This window comes from Trichechus manatus, unplaced genomic scaffold, assembly GCF_000243295.1.
Source record: "Trichechus manatus latirostris isolate Lorelei unplaced genomic scaffold, TriManLat1.0 scaffold00032, whole genome shotgun sequence".
Classification (NCBI taxonomy): Eukaryota; Metazoa; Chordata; class Mammalia; order Sirenia; family Trichechidae; genus Trichechus; species Trichechus manatus.
The window spans coordinates 10,198,619-10,221,547 of NW_004443968.1; the positions used below are offsets into that span (position 1 = coordinate 10,198,619).

At 37.2% G+C, this 22,929-nt stretch overlaps 1 protein-coding gene across 2 annotated transcripts in view; it reads right to left on the reverse strand.

The window, feature by feature from the left end:
* MCTP1 (multiple C2 and transmembrane domain containing 1) overlaps positions 1-22,929 on the reverse strand; it is a 649,898-nt gene that overhangs the window by 181,407 nt on the left and 445,562 nt on the right. For both annotated transcript variants that reach the window (XM_004375032.2, XM_023730121.1), the window contains exons 11-12: positions 15,583-15,769; positions 10,701-10,794 (exon numbers count right to left, since the gene is read on the reverse strand). In XM_004375032.2, the coding sequence (XP_004375089.1) occupies positions 10,701-10,794; positions 15,583-15,769 (281 nt within the window). The remainder of the gene's footprint in view (positions 1-10,700; positions 10,795-15,582; positions 15,770-22,929) is intronic.

Below are 22,929 nucleotides of genomic sequence, written 5' to 3' on the forward strand. Positions count from 1 at the left end.
ATGAAAAGGTACTGCTCTCTTGGAGCTTACATCTTGTGGGGAGGGGTGAGAAAGAGAACAAACATTGAACATAAATAATAAACAATACAGTGTATCAGAAAGTGATACATGTTAATGGAATAATGGAACACATACACATATGAGCAGGATAAGGGCTTGAGGCGTGTGGGGAGGGGCACAGCTTATAGATTTAATTAGGGTGGTCAGAGAAGTCCCCATTGAGAAGGCGAGATCTGACCAAAGAACTGAAGGAAGTGAGGGAGTTAGGCAAGTGGACATCTGTGAAAAACGTTCCAGGCAGAGGGAAGAGCTAGACCAAAGGCCCCAAAGACTGGGGCACAATGAACAGTAGGTGTCAGAGAAGGGGAGCCAGGTCATGAAGTGCCCTGGTGGCTATCCTAAGGTCTTTGGTGTTTACTATGCAAAATGGCAGCCATTGGAAAGGCTTGAGTAAATAATATGTATTTTAGGATGCAATCTGGGCTCAGATAATTATAAAACAGAATTTAAACCTATATAAATGTTTCTATTTAGTCATTCAAGACGTGGGACATTGTTTAATGCTTTGTAGGACATTTAGCATCCCGACCCCCAGTCACCAAACACCGGTAGTGCCCCATAACTATTGTGACAATGAAAATTTCCTCACAAATCTCTAAAACACCCAAGCGGACCCTCCCCCTCCCCCCTCCCCCACTGAGAACCACTGCACTACAGCAACAGTTCTCAAACATTTTGGTATCAGGAACTCTTAAACACATTGAGGATCTCAAAGAGCTTTTGTTTCTGTGGGTTATATCTATCAATATTTACTATTTTACTATTAAAAATATTTATTGATTCATTAAAAATAACAATAATAAATCTATTACATGTTAGCATCAGAGTGATCAGAGATCACGTGGCCTTTAGAAAACTCCGTTTTACATTTGTGAGAGAATGGGAATGAAAAAGGTAAATGACATCTTTGTATTACTACAAAAATAGTTTTGACTTCACAGATCTCTGAAAAGGTCGTGGGGATCCCCAGAGGTTCCTGGAACATACTTTGAGAAGCCTGACTAAGAGCAATGGAAATAGAAAAATTGCAGGGTAAATACGAGTTTATTTGGGATAAACTTGTGATCCAGAACTAGATGCAAAATAAAACTTAAAAGATTGTGGGTAACGAATGCTTTCTTGAGTCCTAGAATTAAACCATCTTAATATATGCTGGGAAGCTAGGTATTTATGACGGAAGAAAGGGAAGTAAAACAAGACAGATAAGAAACTGAGAAAGAAACAAGAGGGAACTGTGGGATCTATAAAATGAGGACAGGCTATGAGGGAAATATGCCTAAGCTTTAGGAGCATAGATAAGTTATGGTAAAAACATTGAAAGACTTTATTTTTTATTCATATTTAATACAGAAAATTTATGCAAGTGACTTGTTACAAGCTTAGATACACAAAAGGTTTTTTGGTCTAAAATAAGTATAAAAACATGTTATATGTTCATTTGTTTTTGCAAGCCCTCTTAGATACTTTAGAACCTAAAGTAAATATATAGTTAGTTAGATTCTTCTATAAGAGAGCGTGAAGTTTCAGATCATCTTCCCTATAAATAAATCAATTAGCTGGAGAGATCTTTTGCCCTGGGGTAAAATTCTTAAGGCTTAAAAAAAAAATTAAGTACTGGATTGGGCGATTAAACCTTTTTATTTATTTATTTTTAATAGTCACAAGCCATATAACCGAAAATTGCCATCTGTCAAGATTTTGCCTTCAGAATTATATTTGAACCTTTGTCTTTTTATTTTCCTTCTGCAAAATACCTACTCATTCAGGGGTCTTTTATTCACTTTCATGCCTACTGCAGAATCTCAGAGTCTGAAGCCTGGAAAGACGTCTGAGATGCCAAATCCAAAGCTTACTCAGGGCTGAATCCCCGTTGCAACCAGGTGGTACATTCAAGCTCTGCATCAACAGTTCCAGTGATGGGATAACCACCACCTCCACAGGAATATTCTGATCTATTTTTTGGCAATTATAATTTTCTGGAAAATGTTTCTTTCTACTGTATATAAAATTATTTCTCTGTAGCTTTTATCTATTCTATGTAGTATTTTATCTATTATTACGTTGTAATCTAAAACTCTAAATGAAATACTGAGTATAAAGTAGGGGCAAGCATCTGGCATGTAGAAAGTGTGTGATGACTGTTACCTACCCTTCTGTGCTGGATACTGTGGACAGTTTGCTGAGCATCTACTCTAACTACCTTCTACTGTCTTTTCCTAAACTATAGAGAACTTGAAGACCAAAGTGACATTTCTAGACTCCCTTGCAGCTAGGGTTGCAGATGTGATTTAGGTTGCATTCATCAGATGTATTTGCCCAAGATCTGAAATTGGAACTCAATTAAGTTGAGAGCATGTGTTTATTTTGCTGGTGCGGACTGCAAGCAGTAGTGTAAGAACTTGTCACAGTATCTGCCCAACTTGCTAGCGTGGAAGGAGAAGCAACTCCTTGGTTCTGCCATGTGGCTTTAGTTTTAATCTCTAGACATTCAGTTGGAGCTCTGGTGGTACAGTGGTTAAGAGCTCGGCTGTTAATCAAAAGGTTGGCAGTTTGAATCCACCAGCTGCTCCTTGAAAACCCTGTGGGGCAGTTTTACTCTGTCCTATTGGGTCACTATGAGTCGGAATCAACTCAAGGGCAACGGGTTTGGCTTTTGTTTTTCCCACCACCCCTCCCACCAAAGATTCAGTAATCCACTTAATTTTCTATAATAAACTCTTTTTGATTAAATTTGCTAGAAGGAAACCTGTTCTCTGGACCTGAACCTTAGCCATTATAACCCTATTCCCCTTGCCGGCTCCTACCTACACCCTCCCTATTATAGGCCTTTGGATATCTGACAGAGGAAATCATATTACCTCAACATCTTCCTTTCTCCAGGTCTCTCTTAATTCCACAGAACCCAATTAATTATTTTACGGTATTTCTCTTCCTTTTATTTGATGGGCACTTCACTTTTTTCAATGTAATAACATTGATGTGTGTATGGTTCACTCTCCTAAGCTTAAACTCAGTTCAAACCCCAAAGTCTTTTTCTTATTTTCTACTGTTAAAGCAAGGCATCCTCACATGTACCCAGGCCCAACTTTTGATTTGTACTTCTTAACCCTTTCAAATTCATTTTCTGCTTTGAAGTTTTGTGGATACCATGTGTTTTCATTAATGGAAGCATGCTGAATCATTGAACATGTCTGAATTACTGGTAGGTAGTATGGATTTTTTTTTTTTCTGGCCCCTACCCACAAGCCTACCCTCAGAGTCCAGTAGGATGATACATTGTCCCACTAATTCTACTCACCCCCAGAGTCCCACCAGAGTCCACTGGGACATATGTGTTTCAAATAAAAATTTTCTATTTTTCCCACTACAAATTCAGACACCTCATACAATACCCTGTAAAAACAGTGATTTGTGGCACAAGCCCATTTCTTTGATTTTAAACAGTTATAAAGGCCCCACCTTGAGGCAGGACACACTGTTAGTGCGAAAGCAGCTTTCCAATAAACCTGAGAAGCAGAAAATGTTGGTGGGCAACCATATATCCCCACAGACAATTATTAAGGTTCATCTTGTTAAATTAAGCCTATTATTCTAGTCCATTTCTTTCTTTCTTTTTTTGGATCTTGGTCTCACATAAAAAGAATTAACTGCCCCTCCTAACAAGTTTGATAAGGAAGCAGTCAATTATCTCCTCAAAGTCATAAGTAAATATGCCGAACAGGTTAGACTCAGGATAGAGTCCTGAAATCCTCCACTTGGAATCACCATTGACATGAATCCTTTAATAATCACGCTTTGGACTTGTCTGTTCAGTCATTTGTGAGTCTAACTATACCATCATAACTAACTAACCAGTTTCCCTGAGTCAGTTCCAACTCATAGGGACTCCATGTGTGTCAGAGTAGAACTGTACTCTATAGGGTTTTCAATTGCTGATTTTTTGGAAGTAGATCTCCAGGCATCTCTACCGAGAAGCCTTTGTGTGGACCCGAACCTCCAACCTTTCAGTTAGCAGCTGAGCACATTAACCATTTGTTCCACTCAGGTACTCCTTTTACTATACTATCATATAACTCAAATATCCTTGCAGTAAGATTTTTCCAAAAGCCTAATTAAATCCAGATCTTCTCTGTTTGCAGCATTCCCTAATCCATCATTGTAGAACATGAATTTCTTATTTACACAACTATATTGCAGTGCAATAAAATATAAATAATAGCTTAATTTTAAACAATGATTCTAGCATCTGAAAGCATTTCTTCAAGCACTGAGTGAAATCCTGGAGCTAGCCCTTCAAGCCAGATCAGCAATTCTCTATTTCTTTACTCAAAGGATCATTTTGTAATCTTAGTTCCACAGAACCCAATTAATTATTTTATAGTATTTCTCTTTCCCTCATTTCCCATTGATAGTGGGACCACCACTTTCTCAGCCCATAGTCCTTCACCTCTAGAGCATATCAAACCCAATTATTAATCTCTTTTGTCATTCCACCTATTCTTCCAAAGCAGTATCTTCTGACCATGCGACCTGCATATGAATCACACACGATTTCTGTAAAACACTGGTTCAGACTCAGACCTTGCTAGCACTTCTGCTGAATTATCTTTTTCCTCCTCTTTTCACAAATATTTGATATCAACTGTTTGGTTTTAGAAGGACATTTTTGCATTTCTGTAATTAGAATCTGATTTAGTGTTTTTAAATGGAATTACTAAAAGGAAGTAATTTTTATTTCTATGTGAGCTCTTCATTCATAAAAGAATAAAGAGCAATGATTTGCTTTCTTCTCTTGTGATGCCTTTATTTGTAAAGTTCATTCTTAAAGAAGATATTTACATAGTATTAAGATCATTAATGTGTGTGTGTATAATATTGTTTTCTGTGTTAGGTATACTATCATAAGAATTTCAGGTATTAGATATTTTGGATGCATTATAAATTGGATAAAATTTCTTCCCAAAGTATATTATCTGATTAATAATCTTCTATAAGCTTAATTATTAAAAAGTGAATGAGAACAATATTAAGTTATGGCACAAAAATAAATACATACTTTGGGAAATTTTAAAATACATTGTGCGTAAGAAATTTGAGTTTTGACTGAAGCAATATGATTTAAAGATGTTAAGATAGTAAAAGTTAACAAATTAAGAATGACATCTGTATATACCTTGTAAATTGTTTTACCCTTGAAAATCTAGAAATATGGAAAACTCCCACTATATATTATATATAGTATTTTCAGTGGGACTATGTAGCATTTAAAGGATATATTTTTCTCTTCTTGCAACATAGGTTTTAAATAATGATCATAGAATCTAAGACTGTGTCTTGTCTATCAGATATCATCAATATTAAATGTGATGATGGCAATTAAAAGCACATACTATTAAAAATGCAAAACTGCTATAATTATATAAAAGATGCAATTTTGCTACTTCTTCCAATAGGGATATTATGACTACTCAAAACAATGATTGTATACATCTTAATTTTCTAGCGTAATCCACTAAAACTTAATTTTTTTTAAGTACATTATCTTGTTTATGTTATATATATGTGCTGGGTATTTCTCCAACTGTATATAAAACTTTCAAAGAACAGACTCGCCTTTTTTCTGTTCAGCTGCCTTTTCATTTTCTCTCTGAGTAGTCTCATAATGTTCAGGGAAAAATACCAAGAATAATAAATCCAAATCCCTGTATAAAATATACCTTCATGACACACTCAAGCTGGAAATCACAGGAACCAATAAAAATGCAGGCAGCCTACTGATAATGAGGTCAGAAATACAAATAAATTTACTTTTAATGAAGACTGGAGGCACAGTAATCAAAGTGTTAAAATTCATTTCATGCATATCTCATTTGCTTCTTAGCTGATATTTACCACACAATTCTGTGAGAAAGTAGAGGCCTAAGATGCTCCAGATAAATGGCTCAATTAATTGTACAGAGGTAGACCTCTTTGAGCTGAGCCAGAGCTGTGAGCTCTTTATTAAAAGCACTATTCTGTAGCCCATAACCTTGTTCCTTGACTCCTCTCTGGTTTCCAATTTAAACAAGTCCCCATGCGGCCTGCTCTAAAGGGCTTTGTCTCCCTGTCATTGTTAAGAGAGCTGAGGCATCCTGGAAGTGTGAAATCAGACCTCATGAGTTGAACGGTTCCCCAGGGAACGCTGGACTGCTCAGAAGGTCAAAGTCATGGGCCGGACCATCTAGAAGTGTCTGATCACCGGTCTGTGACACAGCAAGTTGGGGGGTGGGGGGGTGGTGGTTGTGTGGACTGAAGAGGACTGAAATTGAACACATCTTAATTAAAGCCCACAGACAGCAAAACAAAATGTTTTCTAGGCAGCCTGTTAAATGGGGCTTAAATTTAGCTCTGCTAATGAATCTGAGCTGCTAACTGTTATTTCTTAAGATAATAAGACTCTCACGGAAGCTGATAAAAAAACTGTCGCATGTCTTTTTCTGCTGTTTTGTTACTTAAATATTTTCTAACAATGAAGACAGTTTTTCTAAAGAAAAACATGGGAAAAGTCTATGCAAATAAAGCGGTAGTAAACATCTCTCTTAATAACTAGCAGGTTTCCAGACTGTGGGGCTGGTGAGTTGCAAGCCTATACACAGAGCCTCGTTTTAGAAAAAGATAACGCTCATTTAATGGGACTATGTCAGTGACAGATTCTGTTAATTGTAAAATTCTCTCTCTCTTTCATTTTCTGAAAGAGGCGGTGCATTAATTTGAGAGATCAATTCACCTGGGGTGGAAAAGTTTTATATGAGTGTACCTTTTAATGCAGTGAAAAGGTAGGGCATCCTTTGAAAGGGTTTCACAGTTCTCCCATATCGCTGTTTCTGAAACTGAGTGGCTGGTCTCCCTGGGGAGGCTATGACCTCTTTCTTGGGAGCTCAAAAAAACAACCCAGGGGAAAATGAAGGGGAGGGGCTGAGGAGAAGAACCCTTTTCTCTTTCTTCTCTTAGTACTTGAAAGAACCAATAGATCAAGTCTAAATACTCTGGAAAGAAAGCCTCACTCAATATAGAAGACTTTAAATGTTCTGTTGAAAGCATAAATTAGGCCCTGTCCAAGGAAAAGGATAATTAGAAGCTAGAAAAGACAATATCCAACATGAATTGTTTCCCACCACCAAAAAAATCCCCCCTGCCCCTTTGGTCATTCTGTCCTCACAATCTGTCCAGCTCAAGAAACACTTGATTTAATGGTAGAGAGAATCTTCTCCAGTGAACACAGGACCAGCCAGTCTTTAGGTTTTGCTTTGACGGTGCACAGAAACGTTAACCTTTTCCCTGGTTAGTTGAAAGGTAAGTAAGTTATACCGAGTGGTATTTCTCCATTGCTCAAGCTTTTTCTCTCATGAAAAATTTTGCTGACCAACTTTTAAAACCAGAGTGCCACTTTCTCAGGCTGTGAAAGGCTGCCCACAATTTGACTGAAATTTCAATCCACTCTTGTAGCTCGCTCAATGCGTGTGTATGTGTGGGAGTTGTAAATTGAGGCCTTAACCACCAGAGTTAATCTCTTTTTTAAGTCTGTATTAACCTTAATGATTTGAAGTGCACTGTCCAACACTGGTCTATTGAGACTGAAGAAAAAACTACCCTCGACTATCAACAGTTTATTAGGGGCTTAACTGAAGTGACCTACTGTAGTAGTATTCAGCTGAACAAGGCTATAGGCTTTTTGTGGAAAGAGAAAGAATTGAGGGTTTCATTAAAAAGTAATTTGTACTTTATACTCACTCATTCAAAGAGTCTCAATTGCTCTTTATTCACACAGAGTTAATACAGTATCACAATGTTTCTCAATGAATGTGTCGTAACAAAAGAAAAATTTTAGATTTTGAAAGGGAAAAATTCTTTATAACTACAGTAAGATTGATGGCTACTTAAAATGTCATAGAATCTTCCTCTCCTGTGCTGATGTTAAATGATGGAATATTATAATTTTAAAATTTTAGCTCAAATGATGAAAGTTTAACTTATTACTTTATGTTCAGACCATTAAAAATATTTTAAAAAATAGAGCACAGTTGGCCGAATGTAAGTTTGGCTTCTTAAACTTATCTAGAAAAAGTTTTCTGAAGTCAACCAAATATTTAATAGTAATAACCTCCTTTGTACTAGGTCAGAAAATATTCCTGGGTTTGCACAGAGAGTTATCAGTGATCAAAAATCTCCCTCTCCACTCACAACATTCCTAAATGTATGCTAATTTGAGGATTTGAAGACAGCACACTGTTCACTTAATTCCCTTTTTTTTCAAACTGTTGCTTAATATCTTGTAGAGCTGAACTATTATTCACTGATAAATCACATTTTTAAAGTTTTTTGTAAAAAGTAAGAGATAAGTATACGGAGAGCTTATTTGTGCCCCAGATCTAATGACAAAGACCAGAAAGAATCAGGATATATATGCATTTATCCTTTGCAGAAGTAAATATTATTTATAAAATTGGTAGTATATTCAGCCATTTCTGAGTTAAAGATATGGCCCTCAATTTTTGCCACCATAACAAATGTCATAGAGACCACAAAAGGTCCAAGAGTGAGCAAGGTCAAAGACTGAATTATCCTCTTGTCCCTGAATAGTTCAACATCTCTCTTGTTCAATTCTGAGCACATTAGATTATAAGGTCAGCTCAGAATGAGGAATCATTAGATTTATATCCCTAAAACTCCAGGAAAAAAATGGAGACTTCGTTATTTAGTATTCCCCAAATTAATGTTCATTTGATCAAATCAAAACTATGTCTCCTTGAAGCTCTAGGGAAAAGGCTATTGTTATTCACATTAATTTACACAGAAGCATTAGGAAAAAAAATCTCTATTTTTTCCAGCTTTGAAGGAACATGTACTTTAACTTCCACAGTGGCACATAGGCCAACTGGGTTAACGTAGTTTGCATATTCATGAAGTTTTAAAAGCAATGACAGCTTCTCTCCAAGAGAAGACAAACTTAGATAAACGCATTCAACTTGTGTAATGGACAGTATCTAAGCTTTTGAAGTAAATGGTATTTGTATTTTTTACTAAGAATTTATCATGCCCAGGTTAATTCCATTATAGCCATACCAGAAATAATTTTTTTTTAAAAAAAGAAGAAAATGAATAAATCTAAAATTGACTATTTAATACAAGGAGTCAAGTCAGCATTTATGCAAAAAGATTATAAACTATCCTCTCTCTCTCCCATTAATTTCAGGTATGCCTATTTTGAAAGAATATGTGACAGTTTTTACTATCTTCTTGGTTACAAATGAGTTGATAATTATCTCTTTAAATAAACTGTATACTCTCAACATTTTTATTTTTATCACACAATTAATAGTCATGATAATATGCAAATATTAAAATTAAAGAATACTGTCATTTTGGAACAGACATCTGTTATTTTAATTTTAAGGCATGTTACCCTTTAGTTTGGTATTGATTCTGTTTAGTGAATTAAAGAAGCAATTATGTAACGAATTTGCAGACCCTCAGATGGGAGGAAAAGTGCACTTCTCCCCTTCAAATAAGTCAGTTACCTCTTTAGGGTCATTCTGCTGAACATTAGAAAGAGTAAGCATATTTCCACAAATAATAAGTGGATAATTTCTTTTAGGTACACAGAAATTATACAAAAATTAGTGAAGTCAGACATATTTACTATCCATCTTGAGATGGATGATTTAAGGAATGGTATAAACAGTGGCTGCAACAATGGGCTCAAACATAACAATGATTGTGAGGATGGCGCAGGACTGGGCAATGTTTCATTCTGTTGTACATGGAGTTGCTATGAGTTGGAACCAACTTGACAGCACCTAACAACAACCATAAACTTCCCTATATCTTTATGAAATTAAACAATAAATGAATGGTCACATAGCTGTAAACTGAAAAAATGATTTAAATCTGGACATTGATGAAGTAATAACCATCAGGCCATTTGTTAACATGTCATAGCAACAGCAATACCCAAATCAGGAAGCTTTAAATTTAATATTCAAAGAGGCAAGACTAATTTTGGGATCTTTGGAGGCCTGCTTCTCGGTTAAAAAACTTAGAACAATTTAGATGTTAAGTTCCAGAATTATCTCTGGGTAGCACTAAGGAATTTGGACAGCTAAAGAATTGGATCAGCAACCCAAATACCAAGAGTTCATACCAAGTTACTGAGTATGACACATCTAAGCTTTTCGGTGAACTATGCACACAAATTTCATGCATGTCTGAGTTACAAGTGTTGTGACGCTATGATATCATCTGAGGGAAGGTGATACTGTCTCAGAGAAGGTGATATCATAGCATTACTCTAAAATGCAGAAATGACAGAAACTGAAACAAAATCCTGCTACGTTGATTAAACCCTGGAAAAGGCCATAATAAAAAGTTATTTTGCATTTCATTGTTTATTTTTAATGTATTACCTGCCTTATAAAAACAGCGACAGTATAAAAATTGGAGGGTTAGCAAATCTTTGTAAGATCAACTCTGATGCTTCATATTAAACCTATTGTCTTTGATGATCCAATAGGGTAAAATACAAAGTCAAATTATTAAAGTAAAGGTGTGGAACTTGCAATGCTGATTGATATATGATAGAGGAGAATTGCATCATTTCTTACCTGTGACATCAGCAGCCATCAACCCTTCTGCTCTGATTACTTTCACCTGGAGAAATCCCACATCTTTCAGGTTGTGAAATATCCGCAACGGGCTCTGAAAGACCCCAACATCAGTATTAGAAACGAGAGGTCCTAAAAGGTCCTAAAGAGTGTGCTGAGAAAACACTAAGCTTTATGGTGTATCTCAGGATGCTGCTTAAGTAGTTCAAAGGGTCATTTGTGTTTCTTCGATATAAATTATTCTTCCACCATCACACACACACACACACACACACACACACACACACAGAAACACAAACATATTTATGTAGATACTTGTTGCTATGTAAGTAGATTTTTTTGAAAGAAGAAAAAAATACCATGACATTTCCTTCCCCTAAAAAGTTATCAATAGATGGTGAATATAAATTACAGAACAGGATATGTTTGCTTTCTTCCTTCAACCTCGCCACCAAAGCACCCCAAGCAATTTTTCATCTGTGGGTATGGATGGTTTGGAGACTAATGATTCAGTATTGAGTCTTAAGTTTTTGGATGTATAAAACTCTTTAGACTTTGGAGATAAGAAAGTCAACATTAAATTAATTTTTTTTCTAGTATTTTCTTCTTATTGAGTTTTGGAAATTGCTTGTGTTAGATGAGAGTTAAATTATCTAAAGACTGTCTTCTAATATTCAATTCAAAAGACTTACGTAGTTGTATAAATTTTTTCAGTAAGGCATATATTTTATTAAAATAAATTGGTGACTAAAAATAACTTCAAAAGTGACGAGTGTTTTTTCTCAAACTTATAATTCCATTCTATACATTCCAAAATGTACAGAAATGGAAGTATAGAAACTTTGATAGAAGAACAAGATCCAAATTATAAAATCTACTTCACTTCATAAGTTAATAATGGTAGGGTTTTAATATGTGTAGTTCTTGAAGAAATTAAAAGAGGGACACCAATACAATAATTTCGAAGTCTAATTAAAGGGCACAAATATTTAGACAGCAAAATGAACCTATAGAATACCAATATGCATTTGTTTATTTACATTTCATAGCAGTTTTCTTACGAAGAGATCAGCATTTCTACTCAGTTAATCCAAGGTACTTCTTTATCATAATCTTTAAAATGCTTCATGACCAGGGAGCACAATATAATGAAGTTATCTATCAAAATGTTATTAAAGAGTATTCCTATCATCTTATTAATAATGTGAGAATACTGACAAGTAAAACACACTGCGATATGAACTTTATCAGTCCCGTACGACTAGTCATTGTTTACCCTGAAGTTATGACCTTGGTACACTGAGAGGAGGAAATGAAATGCAGATATATGTGTAACCTCATAGCCTAACTTTTTAAAAAAGAGTGTTTATCACAAGGATTAACGCTTAATCTTTTATTGTTTCTAAACAGTCATTTATCATCCAAAATCTGTTTAAACTACCCAGATGACAGGGTTCAGTGAGAACGCATTTCTCTCTCCATTTAAATTCCTGTAAATTAAGGGTTTCACAGTGGGAGCTTTAGATAGCAGTATTATAAGTCAGAGGTTTGCAGGCATGCTGCCTTCTTAATGCAGTAAGGATCAAGTTTGGGAAGCTTCGTCTTATCTCAGAGCTTACCCAATATTCTAAACCAGATAAGTCTCCTATCCTAATGGTGGGAAATTGTTTTATCAAAAGGTGTCTGTACTTTAATTTTAAGGAGCAATTTAAACCAAGTTTCATTGTTACTAACACAAATATCATCAGTCCTGATGTCTGAGAATCATTTCATACTGATAACCTCATTCCACAGACATATTGTCTTCTGGTGCTACAGCTCTGATGCTCTGCTTCCCATTTGGAGGGGGTAATTATTGTTTGAAGGTTTCATTTCCTCAAGTCAGCCAACACTCAGTCATTTATTGCAAATTTCAACTGTTCACTCCAATAACACAGATTACAATACAAACTAGAAAAAAAGGCAAATAACTTAAATATATTAGTTTAAAAATATAACTTTAAGTAATGCTTCATCAGGAGGTATTCCTGCCTTGTTATTTATGGTTATTTTCGAAGGCCTCAAAACCTGGACAGCTTCTGAAGCCAGAAATTTCCATAGCAGAGGAATCTATGATTTGCTGTGAATCCTTTCAGTCCTCAATAGATGGGAAAAGATTGAAATGCTCTGGAGAGGAGTCCTCTTTATTTTTTTAATGAAAGACTGTATAATATATTTTCTCTATGGCTGCAGCAGCTGTCAGGGAGAGCATCTCAGTTCAGCTCTATTATGGGAGAGGCAAAACCCCATCCTATGGCATCGAGATGCTCTGAGGGGCCAGAGCTGATTGACAGCTTGTCACCGTGACGTCTTATTCCATCTCTGTTATGGAGAAAATTAATGTCACACCACCAGCCTTATGACTCGCTGTCATCTTAGAACCGCTCACCTTTTATCAATGCTCTAAATAACATTTCAAGCCCATCGTCTCACAGTGGACAATCCGGTCAAGGGACATTAAATCGGATGACTGTGAAATGTCATAATAAAAATGGAATGCTAACAACTTCTTCTCTAAACTACCTTCTCTGGTTTTTAAACTGTGACAAGGGGGAGCAAGGGTTCAGCATACCCGTTCCGAAAAGGTCACACAATCGCTCTTGGTCTACTACCCATTACTAACCGCCCCCTTTTGACCTTCCCTCCTTCCCTCCCCCACAAAAGAAGAAAAAAAGAAAAATGGAATTAGCCATCTTTTCAGAATGTGGTGATCAAATAATGGCTCACACAGTAGTGTCTGTTTAATTTGTGGGGCTCCGATGCCCAGCAATGAACAGCTAAATGACAGCAATGGAGAGCTTTTTCAGGGCTGTTTCATACAAGAGTGAGGGCAATTCATTTATTTCCCTGACCACAATTCTTAAGTTTAACCTAAACTTTTTAATACACATGTTCTCACAGGAAAACGTATAAATAATTCTCCAAACTAATCAAATAACCTGCATCCTATGTTTCTCTAAAACAAGCGGTATTTCAGATACAATACCTCATTCATTCAATAATCTGAATTATTCAAAAAGAATACATCAAAGCCCTAAGATATAGGTCTTTGTCCTTGTATTGCTATGAGTAATTATAACACATATGCTGTATTGTATGTTGTAGCTTCTTAGCAAGTATGTCTATGGAGGGAGATGCAGGCCTACGTCTGAAATTCACACTTAAGTTTCTTCATATATTTATATATATTTCATTTCTAATATATTGAGAGTATAATCAGATAACTGGCTGAGACATTCACATATGTTTCGTATTTTATTGAAATAATACCTAACATTTGAAAGAAGATATAGAAACAAATATTCAAATTCTGAATGGAAATGATTTAAAGAAGTTCATCCAGCAAAAAAAAGATTCAGAATCAGATTACTTCTAACTAATCGTCTCAGCAGTATCATTCTAATATATGAGAGAGTATCAAAATATTAACCTATCAAATATAGTATTAGAATATCTAGCAGAATTTTTATACTAATACACCAATTAATTCCTTTAAACTTGTTTCAATTCACGAAGATCACTTCTGGTAACAAGAGGATATGTTTTGGTGGGTACCAAAATGTGAAAGAATTTTCATAATAGCAATTATATATTATAAGATGTCACACAATACCTTAGGCTCTTAGTTGGCTTAAAAATATATACTATTTAGCCTTGCTAAGTCACCTCTATTAAACTGTTTATGATAACACCATTGGTGGATGAGTTGTACAAGCATTAGCAGACAGCTGATTCCGTGGAGATAGCCAGAATAAATTTGCTGAAGTGCACATCCTGCTAATCTGTTTGAAGAATATTGTGCAGCATTAGTACCAGCACTTCATGTTATCTGCACAGCCTGATAAGGTACATCTTTATTAAATTCAGTTATTGAAAGGATGTCAGTCAGCAAATAGGAATATTTTAAAATCTAAAAAAAAAGAAAAAAAAATTTAAGCGGTTCTTTGTTAGTCAGAGCTTGGTTTCACGGCTGGCTCAGTGTCTAGAGGAGCCTTCTAAACACCTGGCAGCCTTGTACAATATAAGCTTTGTAATTTTAAGTGGAAAAGCTTTTTCTCCAGCTTCATGAGTACTGAGACATTTACTTTTTCGAGGCGCTATTGACAGAGAACGGTGGAGTAAGAGCTCCCCTCCCTGTTGATTCAAGAAAACTACATGGTGGGAAATGCATTCTGCAAGGATGCTGGGAAATAGGTGATATGGTTGTGAATATTTTGGTTTGGTAAAATCTGAGGAGGGTAGTTGTTTTAGTGCCTCATTGTTCTACCCTGTCACTCCGCATCTGATTAAAAGGTAAGGAGGCTTCATTTTAATTTTATTTCACATTCATCTAAAAAATCACCAAAGAAGTAAAGTGAGGCTTTTCCAAGCAGTTGAAAATAAAAATCACTTCTGTGAATATTCTCTAGTTACCAAGTGTACTAATTAATGTAACTACCATTAACTCCATTTCAAATTTGGAAAGACGAAGAAATCTTAATTGCAATTAGAAAGAGTTAAGGAATTATTTTTAAAGTGATGTTGCGGAAAGGCCTGAACTTGACGTTCCTTTATGGGAAGCTTCTTTGCGTGATCATTTTACTTGTAAAAATCATTGGGTAGAATCTCAGAATCCCAGACCTAGCTCTGGAGGAGACCCTAGAGACCATGAGATCTCTAGTTATTGGTGGACAATGCAAGGGTTTCTGCAAAGGTCTGCGTGTCTTTTGCATTTGCCCAGCTTTCTGCCTCTGCCGGTCCTTCCTTCAGACAGCTTTCCAGGTACTTCTGCCACTCCAGGTAAATTATTCACACCCTCATCTAGTCACACATGACCCCTGAAGGAGGAGGGTTACATACGTACATATCTCTTTAATATCTTCTCCCTTTCTTTCTGGTCCTCCAGGGAGTTGACAGAGAGGTCAGAGATACTGACTGTGGCCGAAGCTGTCAGGGTGACCAGCAGTACCAGGTGTCCCTCACCCTCTTCCAGCTGCAACTCCAACTTGTGCGTCTGTTCCCTACTGAGGGCCGACAGGTCGACCTGGCACCTAGAAACAAATGTTCTGAATCAGCAAGTGGCTTTCTTCACCGCATTAAACAGTGGAAATGGCTGGCTGCTCAGAGCTATGTGAAAAATAAATCAATAGAAATACTGTTTCTACCCCTAGAAGAATACGACTATCATGTCTGCTGACTTTCTTCACAAAGTTTAGACCTTGATTGTTTTAGTGTTTATAATTGCTTATTTCCTGTAAAATACCAAGAAAATGTGCTTATCTGATTTGATTACTACCTGCTGTTACCATATTCATAAAACAGTGAGGACTTTCAATCTGTAGGTGGCCTAAGGAATGAGCTCAGTGGGGCTTTGCTTACAGAGACTGGTGTGAACTGTCAAGAGAGGCAAACCACCAAGAATCTAAATTTTTGCATCACGTTTACAACAGTAGGTGCTTTCCTCTCATTCATAAGTGTTATTAAGCAGCAAATAAGAAGGTATACTATGGTGATGTCAGAAATTTAACATTTTTAATGCCATGACAATTTATTAATAGTACACTACATCAATCTAAGTAAAAAATAAATCCCCTGAAAATATTATAGTTCAAATGTTTTGCACAGAGTTGTCCTAACAGCCATTTCATAACGTGGCAGCCCATGCTCCATCTACCACTTTCAGAGCTAAACACCTTGCAAACTCTTTTCATTAAAAATGTCAATTGATTTTGAAGAGAAAGATAATGTGGTGACCACAAGGCCAGTAAACTGAGAGAATGGTGGCAGGCACGAATAAAAGGCACTGAAAATAGCAAATAGCCAATTACTTGAATAAATGTGGTAACATATCATAAAACAGTTGCGTACCTACGAGGACAGATTAAATTCTTGCTCCTTCCTATTCCTCACCCTGTCTATTGTTTTGCTTTTCAATTAAACTCCTATGAACAGAACCTCAGAGCTCATAGTTGTGCTCAGCCACCTTTTTAGCGTGAGTGATTTTTAGAAATTGAACCCAAATCTGACATTTTCCTTTCATTTTTACCTATTAGCTAATACAGGGAACAGCCAGGACTAGAAACAAATGGGAGGAAGAGGAATATAGATGGAAAAAAAAAGAAAAGAAAAGAGGAAAAGGAAAAAAAGCACCCCGGTCAGTGGCAGAAAGTCTGTGTGTGTTAAATGCTAACAACTGAAAAAGCAAGGAATTAGAGTCTGTAACAAGTCTGGAAAAGAAGCCCTGGTGACGCAATGGTTAAGCACTTGGCTGCTAACAGAAAGGTTAGCAGTTTGAATCTATCCAACGGTTCTGCAGGAGAAAAGACCTGACAATCTGCTCCTGTAAAGATTACATGCTAGGAAACTCTATGGGACAATTCTTCTCTGCCATATTGGGTAGCTATGAGTTGGAATCGACTCCATGGCACACAATGATAACAACCAATTCCAGAAAACATCTCCCTACAGTTAGAATGTATTTCAAGTAATCACATTGTTTCTGCTAGTACAACATCCACTTCAAAATACTATTATGCTGTACCCACAAATTCTAAAGGGAGAAAAATCTATTAAATACCTTATCTAATATTCTAATTTTAACTGGAATTAACTCTTTGTCACTAAAGCCTGGAACTAATTGACGGTAAGAATACAACAGTAAAAAACAAGCAATCAAAAGTATTCTCTAGTAAAATTTTAAGGAAAAACATGAATATGGTTTTCTACATATAGATGTTTCCAGCAGCTGGCAGGGTGCCTGACTGGTGGTTTGTGGAGTGCTGAATGACTCTTTGGCTTGATTTGGGAGTACGATACTAGAGAACTGAAGACGGGTTAAAATTCAGATGGCAGTTTTAGTTGAAAAAAGTTGGGACCAAGAAGGGTCTTTCACTCACTTTGATCATGCACTTCCAGTCCCTTGCTTGCATTACTTTTTTTTTTGATGCTGCACCACTCTTTTTTTTAATTTAAATTTTATTGTGCTTCAGGTGAAAGTTTACAGCTCAAGTTAATTTCTCATTCAAAAATTTATACACAAACTGTTTTGTAACATTGGTTGCAATCCCTACAATGTGACAACATGCTCCCCATTTCCACCCTAGGTTCCCTGTGTCCATTCATCCAGTTCCTGTCCAATTTTGTCTTATATATTTGACTGAACAAAGAAGCACGTTCCTCACATGTGTTATTTGTTTTACAGGCCTGTCTAATCTTTGTCTGAAAAGCGGGCTTCAGGAATGGTTTCAGTTCTGGGTTAGCAGAGTGTCCGGGGGCCATAGTCTTTGGAATTCCTCCAGTCTCTGTTAAACCAGTAAGTCAGGTCTTTTTTCATGAATTTGAATTTTGTTCTACATTTTTCTCCCATTCTGTCTGGGACTCTCTGTTGTGATCCCTGTCAGAGCGGTCATTGGTGGTAGCTGGGCACCATCTAGTTCTTCTGGTCTCACCCTGGTAGAATCTCTGGTTCATGTGATCCTTTAGTCCTTTAGGCTAATATTTTCCTTGTATCTTTGGTTTTCTTCATTCTTCTTTGCTCTGGATAGGATGGGACCAACAGATGTATCTTAGATGGCCACTCACAAGCTTTTAGGACCCCAGATACTACTCACCAAAGTGGGATGTAGAACATTTTCTTTATGAACTATGTTATGCCAATTGATCTAGGTATCTTCTGAGACTATGGTCCCCAGCTGCACCACTCTTAAAACACTAAAGCACACTGAAACATTCTGGAAGAGTTTCTTCTATGCTTATTACCACTTTGGGCTAGTCATATAGATGCTGAACTACTCCTCATTTATGTTAGAGTTGTTGCATTTAATGCTTTGGAGCTGGGGAAGGTGCTCTAAAGATTATTGGGTGCAGGAATTGCAAGCTGGCAACTTTGAGATGGAATCTGGTCCACAGATTTGTTTGTTTTTGCTTCTAATGCTACCAAAAAAAAAAAAAAGTTTGGAATTAAATAATTTTAGACAGGGCAGATGTCCTTTGAGTTACTGTCCCTAATACTCCCTATTATTTTTACTGTCCCTAATACTCCCTATTATTTACAGATGGCCTATTTCACTTAATTACTATACCTGGTACCAATAAGCATAAGGGTTTGTGATGCCTGCAATCTCCTAATTTACCAATGAGAAAACTGAGCACCAGAGAGGTTATATGATTTAATGGGGATATACAGTTAGTTATCAGCAGAGCCAGGACCTGAACCTGGGACTTTGGAATCTAAGATCTAGGCTTTTTTCTTCACCAGTTTGTCATTAAGCAATCATGTGTCCAAGGAGAAAGTATGTGCTGTTAGCAGTGGTTCTCAAAGCTTGGTAATATTTGGACTTATTTTTAACAGAAAGAAGATCCCCATTTCCAAGTTTGGAATTATATTATTTTTATTATAATGCTTTTTAAATATATGCAAACTAGGCAAGAAGGTCTTAAGTTACAGTTCTTACAAAATGAGAAACTAAGAAAAATTTGAATTTTAAAAATTGAATTTTAAAAACTGAGGCTAATAAAATTCAAATCAACACTATAAATTTATAGGAAAGAGCATATTTTTCTGCCAAAACTATATTTTCAATATTGAATGTTCCAATAGAGTTACTCTCATGTCCTGTCCTATATTTAATGCTTCAGAATTTTGACTTCAACAATTCTAATGTAGACAATGTTTACACAAATACATTGGACAAAAGAGTACTGATGACTTCAAAGTTCTTTTTGCTAGTTGAGGTTAATCACATGTATTTATCTAAAAACTCATTTCAGGAATAATCCTCGGATGCCATTTTAAATGAAGTGTCAACCGATAACTAAGCCAAATTGTCTGGTTAACTTGAGGATAGTTAGCATTACAACATTAAAGTATCACTGACATCTGCATTAAATGGGCATCAAATTACCACTGAAATCGGGTGGAGAAAAAGTCTTTGCTACCTCCTTGTTGCTTTTGAATGATTTGGACTTAATATGTACAAACATGGTATCCTTGCAACACAGCCTGTTGCAATGTGAATATGGTACTAATTGCTGTGGGACAGATTCACCTGTATTTGACTCCTCTGTACCACTAAGCCCTGATCAGAGGCAGGATTCACTATAGCTTGAATATAGAAGAAATGGCAGTGTTAGGTGAAAACAAATGGTTTTATATTGTTACAAAAATGAAAATGCAAATTTAAAAAGTATTAAAGCATATTCATGAACTCCAAGAATATGTCCACAGCAGATGATATAGGGAAAAGAGCCCTGGACTGGGAATCAGATTCCTTGGTTCTGGCTCTCTATCTTTCACTAATTAGTTGTGTGACCTTTTTCAAGACAATTTGTCCTCTTGAATTTTAGTTTTCTCCGCTGTAATATGAGGTAATTGAACTAGATAAACTTCGAATTCTCAAAATCCCCAAATTCTAATACGTGTTATAACTCCATCCATATTTACATGTTACATCTCCCTTTCTCTGCAATTCTATAAAGCAAGAAATTAAATCAACAAGTGTAGCTTATAGGAAATAAAATATTATTCTTCAGATGTATTTTCATAATGCCAAGCAGGAGGAAAAGCCAAAACAAAACAATCTAATAGAAGCCAGAAGCATAGTAAATTGTATACTGAATTTCTCTATGCTTAGCTATTGACTCTGAATTCCTATAGGTCTACCATGTACTTAACTTTATGACTACTCTGATATCTTCTAGGCATTGGGCATGGAAATTACAAAACAACTTTCAAAGCTTCTGATAACAGCGTTTGTTATTATTGTTGTTAGCTGCCGTCGAGTCAATTCCAACCCATGGTGACTCCAAGTGTGCAGAGTAGAACTACTCCATGGGGTCTTCAAAGCGATCTTTCAGAAGCAGATCACCAGGCCTGTCTTCCAAGGTGCCTCTGGGTGTGTTCAAACCGTCAACCTTTCGGCTAGTAGTTGAGCCCTTAACTGTTAGCATGACCCAGGGACTCCTTGCTGTTGTTAGATGCCATTGGGTTGATTTTGACTCACAGCAACCCCACGTGACGGAGTAGAACTGCCCCATAGGGTTATCTAGGTTGTATACCTTACGGGAGCAGATTGCCAGGTCTTCCTACTGCAGAGTTGCTGGGTGGGTTCAAACCACCAACCTTTCGGTTAGCAGCCAAGTACTTACTTAATCGTTGTGCCGTCAAGGCTCCTGAGGGACTCCTTAAAAGAAAAACAAACTTGTTGCCGTTGAGTCGATTCCAACTCATAGCGACCTTATAGGACAGACTAGAACTGCCCCGGTAGGGTTTCCAAGGAGCAGCTAGTGGATTCGAACTGCCAACCTTTTGGTTAGCAGCCGAACCATTAACCACTGTGCTACCAGGGCTCCTAGGGACTCCTTAGAATTCCATAAAATAATGTCTGTCTTAGCATATTTCCTAAATATGACTACAAGATAAATTTTAAAATGGGCAAATAAAATTCCTCCCATCTCATCATTCATAGGATTGAGGGGTGGAATGATTGGGCTATAGAATACTTAACAATTATTGGATGATAGTGCTGTAAAACTAAACAATGTGTCCAACTGCACATACCTGCTTCCTGGTTTGACCCACCGTTCCAAATGAAAGAATTTGAAGGTAGTCCAATGTGGGTCTGGATATCAGCTTAGATTTTTAAAACAACTATAGTTTTATCACCTCCGCCAGTTGCCATCAAGTTGAGTCCGACCTCATGCGTGTCATAGTAGAACTGTGCTTCATAGGGTTTCAACGACTGATTTTTTGGGAAGCAGTTTGCCAGGCCTTTCTTCCGAGACACTTCTGGGTGGACTCTAACTGCCAACCTTTTTGTTAGCATTCAAGCATGTTAACCATTTGCACCACACAGAGACTAATAGAGTTTAAACACCCCAGTTTCTACCACTACTAAAACACCTTCCAATTCTCTAAAATTACCAAAACAAAAATTAAAAACGTCTAAATGTTGGTGCTAAAAGGAAGATAATCTAATTCCTTTCAAACTGTGTTCCAAGAAGCACTAAGTTGTTCCCCAAAGATACCATGGTGAGGGAACATGAATGAAGAGAGTGCGGACTCTCTTCTTTGATTCAAAGAACAGCTCCCCTATCTGTTTTATATTGGGTGTTCCACATGCGTGGTTAGAGCAGTTTTTATGTGCCTACTCAGATTTTCCTGGAGCCTGGCCTCCTGGATCCTTGGCTGCTTGCTTTGCCCCTGCTGCTACTTGGCTGCTCCCCAGGGGCTGCTCCTCATCCTACCACCATGACAAATTGACTGTGCTTGGGTCCTCATGGGATGTCCCCCTAAGTCTGACTTTCATTTGCTCAAACGGGCTGGGCAACCCCCTTGGCTATCACTGTGCATCTTGCCCTAGTAGCCCCATGCCCCGAGTTTCCAGCTTCTAAGGCCACTTCTGCACTTGGATGAAAAGTCACACTGTAGGGTGTGGGATCTGGCTCCCTGAGCAGCTGCCAAAGAGGCTGGATGACACAATGCGAAGCTGTCTCCTTGTGGGCTGAACTTTGATCAATGGCACAGGAGATGGGCTGAATACTTTCCGCACCTTCCTTTGTCTCACAGGTTGTTCCAAAGCCTGCTTTCTCCACATTGCCTGTCTACACGTGGCCAAGTGTATGCACCTGCTGAGCAAACAGCTGTCTCTCTGAGTGGCTCATCAGGAAACAGCGGCCAGCCTAGTACATACTATTTTGCATTGCTTTCTAGTCTTCCCGGCCTCAGCCCTTTCTCTCTCACTCTCACTATCTGGGAGTATTCCTTCCAAATAAAGCATCAGCACCTAATCATTGCCTCAAGCTCTGCTTTGGAGGGAACCTGGGATAAGGCAAAAACCACTAATAAAGTTCAACACCCTCAATTACAAAGGTCTACAACAAACCTGACCTGGCTTCCCACCACCTATGAAAATATCCTTAGCAAGACAACGGTGCCCTCCATGAGCTGGCATCAGCTTGTGTTTCACCTCCTGATTCATACTGATACTCAAGTCATTCCAAACAGCTTGCAATTCTCCCCACCGTCCATGCTAGGGACCACCTGTTTCTTTGTGGTGGAAGTGGCATCCCCTCTGTCTGAAATGATGCATCTTCCTATCTTTGCTTGGCTAATGTTTACTCAGCCTAACTGAAATCATCTGCAGTTGTCTTTCTTTCTCGATATTAAAATTCCTCAAGGGCAGGGAAAATGTGTTATTTTGAGTACCTGGCA